Source organism: Juglans regia, chromosome 1 (genome assembly GCF_001411555.2).
Source record: "Juglans regia cultivar Chandler chromosome 1, Walnut 2.0, whole genome shotgun sequence".
In the NCBI taxonomy this organism is placed as follows: Eukaryota; Viridiplantae; Streptophyta; class Magnoliopsida; order Fagales; family Juglandaceae; genus Juglans; species Juglans regia.
The window spans coordinates 1599969-1611974 of NC_049901.1; the positions used below are offsets into that span (position 1 = coordinate 1599969).

General features: G+C 36.4%; 1 protein-coding gene across 2 annotated transcripts; it reads right to left on the minus strand.

Annotated features, from left to right (window-relative positions):
- Positions 1–6445: 6445 nt before the first annotated feature.
- LOC109001390 (glycerophosphodiester phosphodiesterase GDPD4) lies at positions 6446–10887 on the minus strand. Of its 2 annotated transcripts, none has more exons than XM_018978642.2 (9): positions 10512–10887; positions 10269–10355; positions 10063–10160; positions 9887–9947; positions 8358–8438; positions 8048–8140; positions 7683–7772; positions 6791–6918; positions 6446–6703 (listed from the first exon to the last, which is right to left on the minus strand). In XM_018978642.2, the coding sequence occupies exons 1-9, from the start codon at positions 10713–10715 to the stop codon at positions 6535–6537; spliced, it is 1011 nt and encodes a 336-aa protein (XP_018834187.1). In that variant the 5' UTR covers positions 10716–10887; the 3' UTR covers positions 6446–6534. The 2 variants fall into 2 exon arrangements, with proteins under 2 accessions (XP_018834187.1, XP_018834188.1); XM_018978643.2 differs by having other exon boundaries at positions 9887–9951.
- Between the last annotated feature and the right edge of the window lie 1119 nt (positions 10888–12006).

A 12006-nucleotide genomic window follows, 5' to 3' on the forward strand; every position in this document is an offset into this window, starting at 1 on the left:
CAAATCGGCATGTGTGGGGTCTAACCGCATTGTGTGGTTAAATAAAATGATAAAAGTGACAAATTTATATGTTAGTGTTAGTGTAGGAAATGATAAATATAATTTTTAAATTGCAGAAGGAGTAGTCCGGATTTTTAGGTGTCGTTCGGTTATACAGACGAGATTATACAAATCTATAAATGGTATTGAAACATTTTATAAATAGTAATAAAATAGTTTGTATTAAAATATTTTATAAGATTTTTTTATATATAAAATAAATAAATTTTTAGGTCTCGTTTCGTTATGTATATGAGATTACACAAATCTATAAATAGTATGAAAATTGCTTAAGACAGTCGCCTGCCTCAAGCGCCATGTAAACGGCTGCTGAGTTGGCAAAAAAATAAAACGCTGCGTTTTATTTTTGCCAACTTTTTGTTTATCCCGCTACAAGACCCTCCCTCTCCTCCATCCCAAATCACTCTGCAAGACTTTCCTCTCTCTCTCTTCAGACCCACGCTACAAGACCCTCCCTCTCCTCCATCCCAAATCACTCTGCAAGACTTTCCCTCTCTCTCTCTTCAGACCCACGCTACAAGACGACAAGACCCTTCCCATGGTGGGGGCAAGGCGCGACGAGGCTGGGTTGGATGAAACCCTAGTGGTGCGGCTGAAATTGGCTGAGGGCATGCGGTTGGCCACTGGTTGAGAGAGGAAGAGAGGGTGATGAGCGAGAGAGTGAGCGGAGTAAGCCGAGAGAGGGACTCACCGAGAGGAGTAGCGACGGGCTGGGGTGGCTTGGGCTGTTCGGCGATGATCTCTGTGCAGGTGGTAGTGGCCTGGAGGAGCTGATTGTTTGTGGAGGAGTCGTGCCAAACGGAAGAGCTGGGCTCTGCTTTCGGGAGTCAAAAGAGAGATATTTCGATGATGTGGTTCTTTGTCGGGTGGGGTGGAGGGGCAGTGGCTCGGGTCATGCACGATGGTGGTTGGCTACGGGTGCTTTGGGGGTGGCGATGGTTCAAGACTGGGCAGCTTGCGAAGGGAAGAGCCGTGCTCTGTTTTGGGTGCAGGAAAATAGAGTATTCCAGGGCGTTGGGGATGAAGACGAGCTGAGGTGCGACGGCAGCCGAGGAAAACAGAGCTGTGCTCGCTATGCGGCAGCTGGGTTCTTCAGTGACTACACATCTAAAGAGGAATAAGGAACTAGGGAAATGACGATTTGGCAGCAAAAGAAATCAAAATGAGATAATCACATTAACAACGCACTTAATTTGCTCCCCTTCCCATTCCCAATCTCTGTTTTTGGAACAGCTTCCAAGAGTTTTGAACAAGTAAATTTGATGGAAATGAAAATAAACTTGAGTCACTGCATATGGGTTTGCAAACTGAGGGAAGGAGAGAGGAGATATCCTTGGTTCACTGCAGATTGGTTTGCAAACTGCGGGAGGAGAGAGGAGATATACTTGGTTTCACTGCAGATTGGTTTGGGAGAGTTGCTCAGATATTGAAATCTTTTCTGCAATGATTCAGTGAAACAAAATAGTAATAAAACGCTGCCGTTTTTTTTTCACTAACATGCCACGTCAGATGCCGATTGCACGGCGACTCCCACTAACGACTGTACGTAGCAGTTCTGAAATAGTATTGAGATATTTTATGAATAGTAGTGAAATAGTTTGAATTAAGATATTTTATAAGATTTTCTTATATATATAAAAAAAATATTTTATGAGATTTTGAAAAATAAAAATAAAAAGTTGAATACAAATATTATAGAGTTATAATATTGTTATAATATAATTTTTATTTTATTATTTAAATAATTTTTTTTTATATTTTGTTTGAAAGTTTAAGAAATTTATAATATTAAATGAAAATTTTAAAATTTTTGAAATTAAAATATATTTATATTTAAATAATATTTAACTGTTGAGATAAAATAAATTGAATTAAAACTATCGATAAAACCAAATAGAGTCTTATGAATGTTGAAGTGAGTTGAGTTGAGTTGAGTTGAGTTGAGATGATAAAATATTATTATAATATTATTTGTTAGTATTATTATTATTATAGAATTTAAAAAAATTGAATTATTTATTATATTTTATATTGAAATTTAAAAAAATTATAATAATAAATTGAGATGAATTGAGAAGATTTAAAGAACCAAACAACTTTGTGCATCCATCAATAACAGGAGGGCAACTGGGCGGCCCCCCATCTTGCCCACCAAGTCCATCCATCCGTATTCTTCGAACAGTCGGGCTACTCTGTTGCTGCCCGCTTCGCTTTTTCGTTAGTTGTATTTTATTTTATTTTTTATTTATATTTTTTAATAGATTTAAATATTTTTAAAAAATAAAAAATATATTAATACATTTAAAATCACTTCTTTAACCACTAAATAAAAAAAAAAAAAAAAAAAAAATCACCAAGTGGTACATTTAAGCGATTAGTTTGAGGCGGCATAGTAGCTTTTTTCTTCTCCGAATTCTCACCCACCCGGTACTAGTATATAAAGAAGATAAGTACTAATAGTACTGTATTATAATTACAAAAAATATATATATATATAAGTAAACTTACAAAATGATATTATTTCATATAAAATGTTATATATATTTTACAATAAAAATAATTTTACAATCTAACATACTATATCAGTTTATAAATTTATTTAGTAAGATCTATTTATGACTAAAATATTTCCCAATACTAATTTTATCTCTCAACCCTCTCATTTTTCCAACTGCTTTTTTTTTTTTTTTTTTGAAATAGACTTCATTTTATTTAATAAATCGAAGTTACAGTTATGACTTATCAATACAAGAAAAACCTAAAACTACAAACCAAACTACAAGTCAAACTACGCATCTACTTTGGGACACCCCCACACACAAATTTATTTGTGACGAACATTATTTTAACTTCTAAAAAACTCTCTCCTAACAGATAAAATGTTCTATAAAAACATAACTAAACGATCCATATTCCAAACAAGAGAAGCACTAGCCCCCTCCGTTTTCTCATGAATGAGGAGTACAAGACTTATGGACACCAAGTCTAATAGTTTATTTCTTTATTTATTTATTTATTAATAATTAAAAACAAAATCTGCCAACATATACAAATTAAAAAATAAAAACACAAAAAAACTACAAGTGAGGCCTCGTTTGTATTCGTAACTCATCTCAACCCACATCAACTCATCTCATCTCATAATTACAATTTTCTCAAATTTCCACACAAAATATAATAAACAATTCAAAATTTTCAAATTTCAAAACAACTTTTCTAAATTTTCACACAAAATATAATAAATAATTCAACTTTTATTATACTATTCACAAATCATCTCAACTCATCTCTAAATCCAAACCACTCATAGAGTTTCATCTTTTCCAAACCGTCCACTTTCTTTTATTTTTTATTTTTCTCTTATCTTTCTTCTTCTTATTCTTCATACGGTTTCTACATTACTGCCTCCCCTCTCTGTTGCTCTCTCCCCAACCCATTCCCTTCGCTGCTAATCCCGTCCCCGCAAGCAGCGACTTCACGAGTCCAAGCGGCATGAGCACTAGCCTCCACTGCACAGGCAGCTCCTATGCACTAGCACCGACCGTAGCGTCCCTTACCCCTCTTGACCAGCACCTGCCCCAGTAGTGATCAATCCTGGCGGCTCAATCCTTACTCAGGTCAAAGGGAAAAATGAAAAAAAAAAAAAAAAGTTTTTCAAAAATGAAGAATATGAAAAAAGGTATCTGAAAAGAAGAAGAAGAACAAATGCTAGATCTAAAAAAACACACAACAAACACCCGAGAGTGCTCACCTATAACAGATCTGAAAAAACACAAAAATAAAAATAAACATGATTGAAAATATAGATAGAAGGAAGTGAGCGGGGAGGAGCCAAAACTACCACCCCCTCAAAACAAGATTCGAATTGAAAGAAGTTTTTTTTAAGCTTCGTTTGGTTACTAAACATCTCTCAACTCATCTCAACTCATCATTACAACTTTTTCAAATTCCAACATAAAATATAATAAACAATTCAACTTTTTCAAATATCAAAATAATAATAATATTAAAAAATAATATTCTAATAATATTTTATCATCTTAACTCAACTCACTTCAACATTCAAATACAATTAGAGAGAAGTTGAGTATCTCTCTAGGTTTGGGTTGTTTTATTTTTTTTTGGGGATAGAGTCCTCTTTCATTTCTCTTTAATTCAACGAACAGAGCCGCTTCACACCGGTCGGGTTGGTTTTCTCCCAAAAACAGCCCTCCATTAATCTCCAGCCACATGGATAAAACACTATAAGAGAAATACACCCTACCACAGGCAATCACCCTGTACGTGCCCTGCCTTCGTTTCCTCAGCACTGTCATTTGCCTTCTCTGCCCTCAGTCCGACACCAACGCCGACACAAGCATCTCAGTCCGACGCCGACAAAAACGTAGTTTAGAAACACCCCCTCAAATCACACCCTTCTCTTCCTCGCTGCCCCTCTCCTGCTTCTCACTTGCACCGCCCCTTGCTGACCCACGAAACTGTCTCATTTGATTACAGATTCAAATTCCAAAAAAACCCAGAAATCTAATATAAACCCAGAAAAATCCAGATTTCACACTTCTAATATAAAAACCCAGAAAAATTAAAAAAAAAAACAGAAAAAAATATGATGTATAAAAAAGCTTGGTGAATCCTCCAAGGTAGAATCTTGCCATGGCTATTTAATTCATAGACGGTGGTTGAAAGTAATAAATGCATTCATCAGTTCTCTCCATTGCAATAGTTCCTCCTCGTTGTTTTCCGCATATCTCCAACCATCCTCAACATTGTCACGGTCTTCCTCTGTTTCTTCAATATCTTCTTCCTCGTAGCCTTCTTCTTTGAGCGGCCATGGTTTTTTCATTACGTTCACAGGGATAGCAAATTAAGGCAAACATTTACGCTGTGCAACTTTTGGAGGAGGCAGCTTCAAGTTCGGTTTGGGCCTACTGCTTTGTTGGGAGCTGTTAGGGGACAAAGAGATCTGAGGGTGAGGAGAAGATTTGGGGGCAGAGTGTGGGTGTTCGAGGGGTACAAAGGGGCTGTGAATCTAATAGTTGAGAATCTAATGTAGTGCATATACAAAATAACAATGATGGAAAGCCTAGGTGTCACTTTATTATTTGCGGGCTGTTAATCGAAGAACCTCGGACGGACCGGTGTCAAGTATTTCTCTTCAACGAATTCTTATTCTCATTTTATTATTCTCTTCTTCTTCATCCTCTCCTCCTCCTTTTCTTCTTGATATACTCTTAATTTTTTTTTTTTAATTCTCCATGACTCACGATCACAACATGGTCATAGGTCTGCTCAGAAACCCATGGACATGTCATGGCTCAAAAACCCACGGACACGTCGTGGCCATGGGTGGGTCGAATGACTCGAATGTTATTTTTTTTTTATATTTCATTGGATCTGTATGTGTTTTTGCAAGATCTATGTATTGTAGTGATGGATTTGTGAATTGTAGGCTTTAGATACATTGATTTGGAGGTTAATTTGTAGATCTATGATGTTTGGAAAATTAATGGGCATTGAGCTTGAAAATAGGGGTGGGCAGCGAGGGCGAATAGGGGTGGGCAGCGGGGCCCCGCCCCCGCTGCCCCGCCCGGCTTCCGCCTCGCCTCGCATAGAGAGGGCATAGCGGGGGCGGGGGGCGGGATGACCCCAGCGGGGCCCCGCCCCGCCCCACATTAAAAAGATTTTTTATTTATATATATTAAATAAATATATTGTATATAAATATACACAATTTATAAAAGACTTAAAATTATATTCAAGTCATTGGATTGCTTTGGCCTCCTAAGCCAATCTTTATATAGGAGGTCAAGGCAATACAATAGTCATCCTTAAGCAATGTGAGACTTACTACTAAGCAAATCATTATAGCCTAAAGATATTATTAAATTGGTGCGTAAAACACACTTAAATGATTTTAAAATTTATATTTAAATTAAATTATATCATATAATTGCTTTATTAGATGTACTCTACACTCAAACATGAGAATAGAACTTTTCTAACTTAAAAGCACGAAAAGCCTCAACAGGAATACAATTTTTTAGAGGAATACAATATTTTTTAAAAGTTTAAAGTCGACATATAAACCAAATAATTCATTTCAATTTTTTAAAAAAATTAAAATATAAATTTTCAAGCATGCAAATAAATTTTACAAGACAAGTGATCTTTTAACGTGAACCCATCAGCACCATCATAGCAAGGACACTATTCTAAATCTGAAAAAGAAGTGTTATAGTCATAAAATTTTTTTATAAAAATAAATTCATAAATGGATTAATGTGATATACTTTAAAATAAAAGTAATTATCATTATGTCTTATTAATTTGTGAGTTTATTTTTATGAAATATCTGTGATTAAAGTATTTTTCAATCTAAAAGTCAGTGAAAGTATTTAGCACTCAATATATATCGTAAGTGGAAGGCAAGGTTCCGTCATAGGAATTATGTTCTGTACTTGAAACAAATGAATGTCATCGTGACAAAAAAAAGCCTTCCTCGAGACATTGGGTTCTGATATCTTGCATTCGACGTTGAAGTAGAGTAGGATTGCTTGTAACAACAGCATCCACACGCTCAATCAACATCTTTTGCATCGAATCTGTATCATCAACAGTCCAGGCGTAGACCTTTTTATTCGTCCTGTAAAGAGACAGATGTAAATGTGAAATCGCACTGCTCGGATGCTATGTAGCCTGCAAATTCATATACATCAAATGAACTTCATACCCATGAAGAATTTTCACAAGCTTTTCATCAACCAGAGGGTGATAAACACCAACCACTCCAGCACCTCTCATCCTCAACAAGTTTGTTCGAGCCCCAGTAGAAGGATCCTTCATCACAATGTAGCCCACCTGAAATGACATCTCACCCTTTCAACATGCAAAGAGAACAAACTCATAAACCAACATCACCAATTTCTGTACCAAAACATCTGGCTTTATGTGCCATACCGGTCGAGTAGGTCATGCATCAACAAGAAGAATTTTGTGATAATTTTATGTGAATTAGTCCTGCTGGTAACAAGATCATCAATCTGTAGCAACTTATCCTATTACTTTAAAATTCAACTAGTAGACTGTTAAAGACTTGTGGACCAAAAAGGCTTTGAACGAGCAAACATAATTAAGTCCAGTCCTGCATATGGTGATGACAAACCATATCCATTAAGAAAAGGAAGCATATTTTCCAATAACCCTGACTCCCTCCCCACCCCCGGAACCTGAAACCCACCAAGAAAAAAAACAGAAATAAGATGCAAACAAAGGAAGACTCATATGTGATGGATGCAGGATAATTCCTACACAATACAATATAGTGCACAGGATACAATAGACCACAGACTTGTACGGTTTCAGCTTTCAAAGAAGCTAACAATTAAACCTAACAATTTTGCCAAAGTCTCCTCACATTGATGAACATGAAGTGTTTATCTTCCCCAGATGATCATCACTAAAGAATTCAGCAAACAGGACAAAGAATCTATCATAAGATTAATAATTATGTAGAAAAAGATGCTGAAAGAACTCAGCAAACAGGATAAAAAATCTAATTGTAAGATTAAATAATTATGTAGAAAAAGATCCTGAAGATGTACAATCAGTGAACTGATTCCTACCACAATATCCGGTGATAGTTTAATTACGTCCCTTGCTAAATTGTCACTTTTAGCCCATACAAGGCAATTCTTACACTGCGTCCTCTCAACCTGTAAAATGAAGGCACTGAAAATCATAAGGCTACAGGACTTGCAAAACCATTTTAGTTTAAAATTGAATGCTTGCAAACAATAAAGCAAAAAGGTAACCTTTTTTCATTGGGAATAAAACAAAGAGTCAACTTTACAATTGCTAAACGTGCAATATTCCTAAAACCATAAAGTTAGAGGTCATTTTAAATGCGTATCATATACACACAGACATAGAGTAAAAGGTTGAAAATATAAGATAGAAACAGGGAAGGGGAAGGAAACAACAAACTTACAACAGAAAGAATATCCTTTGCAAGCCCTTTTTCATAAGATGGAGGCCCAACCTTAGCATCTAGAATCACTTGCCGAACAGAACTTGATATCAACTAAGAACATGATTAGAACAATGGTCAGAAAACTCAACAACAAAGCTTTAACAGGAAATAGGAAAATAGAGTGCTGATAGATGTCAAGAATAGTCTCACAGGGCAAACAAAAAAGGTCAGTAAGGTTGATGAAATATGTTCATAAAAAATACTGTAAAAAGAGAGGATAATGAATGTAACTTTATGGAGAGAGGATTAAGGAAATCCAGGAAAATACCATCAAAGCATCTTCAAGAGTAGGAATGCTTTCATCATGAAACTTCTGCGAAGATTGATGAGCACTGCCAAGTTCTCGTATCTACAGCAACAAACTAAAATACAATCTCAGTCAAAATTACTCATAGATCTTTTGATGCATATAATATATGCAATTATCCACCTGTGGTTTGGATCAAGTTTGAAATCCAGCCTGTAGTTTGAAAGTTTGCACATTATCCAACTGAAATATAGTCATGTCTGCTTTTGATTCACGAGTTCAAAGTATTCTGATTCTCTGAGTTCATTTTTTTTTAATCAGTCAAAGTATTCAGAGTTCAATGAAGTTGCTATTGTGTTTTTTTTAGTTTTATTTTGAGGTACGTGATTTACACATGATAATATTTACGATTGAAGGCAAAAAAAATAAAAACATTAAGTATGTGATCTCAGAGGGGTAAAGTGAAACCTTTTAAACCAAAGGTCGTTTAATTAAATATGATCTGACCTAAACCACAGGTGAATTAGTTCTAGATCTAAAAAGGTATCATTATTTCTTCAACAAATAAACCCCAAATAAAACTAAAACTATTCACTTTCACAAAAGATTAACATGATATGACAATTGAAAATTTTCAGATGTTTCAAATTATACAAGATCATGTGAAAAAGAAAACACTAGAAACCAGCATAAATTAGTTGATATGGATGATACAGAGGAGAGCAATTACTGGAGGCAAAATTCGTCCAACCCTCCTCACTCTGTGTCGAGAATTCTGTTAACTAACCTGAATCACTACTAATTTTACAACTGAGAACCCCAACATTGAAATTGAGGGGAAAAATATCGTAGACCATGCTTCTACAGTAAAATTTATGAAACTATGACCTCTACTATGTTAGGAGAATGGCTGGACTTTATCTGTTAGGTCCTGACTAAGAGTCATGTTTGGTTTTTCTCATATGTAACTTTTTCATTTGCATGCATGCCACCACCACTACTTTTACAACTGAGAACCCCAACATTGAAATTGAGGGGTAAAACTAATGAAACTATGACCTCTACTATGTTAGGAGAACAGCTGGTACTTGATCTCTTAGGTCCCGAATAAGAGTCTTGTTTGGTTTATTCATATGTAACTTCTTCATTTGCATGCATGCCACACCAACATTGATCCACTAAGACACATTAATGATACGCCTAGCAAAGTTTAAGATATCAACCCTGACATAACTTGGCCAGCCTCAACCCGAGAACAAATCAATCCGTTCCCTTTTGGCTGTTTTGCTCAGGATCAATCAACATATTTATTCAGTACAGTCAGGTAATGAAAAGTAGTGGCTGATTAGTGTTAGACTAGTATCCCCCCGACAAACCAACCCCACCACCCAAATGAGTCTTCATCTACAGACTACAGTTAAAAGTGTATAAATTTACAGTTACAACTTTCATGGATGTTCCTGAGATTCATTAACTAATAGATTGACAACACAAATACTTGAGAAGTTGCTTAACATTGTTGAAAAGAAAGCTAAGCCACCTAGTCTTACCTCTTTTGTGCTCAAGTACCCGACTTTAGAAGTACTGTTTCCAGACATCCGCTGCAAATCCCTGCCTGTGCCAAGTGAGAATCAAATCCCCGAGTAGTTAAATAGATAACAATATACAATTATAACATTCAAAGATGAATGTTGTTTGACACCTGGATGGTACTAGTTAACTTTACCTATCATGCAGAGCGAACAAAACCCCATCAGAAGAACGAGAAACATCGATCTCAATGCAGTCTGCTTGAGAACGAAGTGCCATATGATACGCAGCCATCTGTGAAGAAATTCAACATTAGTATTTTTAGGTCTCAAAGTTTAATTTCATAACATGGGAGGCTTACATCTTCTTATCAAGAAAAAAAATAAACATGGGGATGCTCACCGTGTTGGGGAAGGCCTTAGTTGAGTCACCCCCGTGAGCACATACAAGAGGAGGATCATTCAGCCAACCGCAATTTCTTTCTCGTATCTATTTTGCAAGCGTAGCAAAAGCAAATTCATTTAATCATCCATTCATTCTCAATATCCATATCCCATTTAAAGAAACGGCGTAATTGTATTTGCAAAGAAATGGAATTCTAATGGGAAGAGTAGAGGGTTTGAGTTGATTGAGGAACTGACAGACCTCATGGAAGCGCTTGAGCCGGAAGTGGAAGAATAAGGGAGGCAACAGAGCGACGAAGGCCAGGCATATGATAATAGCACGGAAGAACCTTTGCGAAGAAAATCTTAATCTGAAGCGATGAAGGAATCGACCACCGAGACCGACTTGACTCTGTAGGAATTGCCGTCCTCGTTGTCTCCTTCCCAATCTCATTGGGATCGCCATTTCGGTCTCCCTCACCCGCACCTTCCCTTCAATCTCAGTGACAGCAGCTCCAATGATAAAGACGTCACTCCGTATTGTTAACAAATGCGTTGCATTGAAGACGTCACGCCATTTCGGACATGTTGCATTGAAGTGTTTTTTTAACAAATGCGTTACAAGATGACCTTCAACACGGCGTCTTTGACAAGTGCGTTACATAAAGCTTTTCAAGACGACAATTGGAGCTATAGGGGCGGGCATCTGTAATCGCCTGAATCCGATAAATTTTACCGACACTTTGCTGATAGTGTTAAATAATTTTATTTTTATTTCTTTAAAGTCTTTTTTGTGTATTTAAAAAAAACACAAAAAATAAAAAACACAATACTATAAAATAAAAAAACATAAATATTAAAAAATATATCCGTACAAATGATAGTTTTAAAAAAAAAAAATTTGTTATTTTTTATGGAAACAAATTTCATATCATTCAATAAATCGAAGTTACAGCTGTGACTTATCAATACGGAAAAAATTCAGACTATAAACCAACCTATGCATCTACTCTGGGACACCTCCCTCACACAAATTCATTTGTGATATACATTGTCTTAACTTCTAAACACTCTCTTCTGACAGATAAAGCGTTCTGTAAAAACAGAACTACACGACCCCTATTTCAAATAAGAGAAGCACTTGCCCCCTTTGTCTCACAGGAAGGAGGAGTATGAGATTCTGCTACTATAGACACCAAGTTCAATAACCTATTTCTTTTTTATTAATTACAAAAAACAAAAACTGCAAAAATAAACACATTAAAAAAATAAAAACAAAAAAAAAACAAAAACTCTCTATCGCCGCTACCCTCCACGAGCACCAGCATAAGCTCAGACGGCACGCCCACTGCAAGCATCAACTTCATGAGCCCATACGGCAAGAGCACCCAGCTCTCGCACAGACACCAGCATCCGTTGCGCAGGTGGCTCCTATGCACGAGCATCGACCATAGCATCACCTGCCCCTCTCGACCAACTTTTACCCTAGACTGCGTCCAATCCAGATAACTCAACACCTCACTCGGGTCAAAGAGAAAGGGAGAAGATGAACAAAAGCTATGTACTAAAAAAATAATGGAAAACACTATGAAAACGATGCAACAAACGAAGGTACAACACACAAAACCACTCTAGAAGGGAGGTTGACGGTCGATCCTTGAAGTCCCGGAGTTAAAGGTCCAAAAAAAGTCCAGTGTTACGTCTGCAAAAGACTCATCAGTGGCGCGTGAGGGCCACACACAGACAAGCTCCGAGGC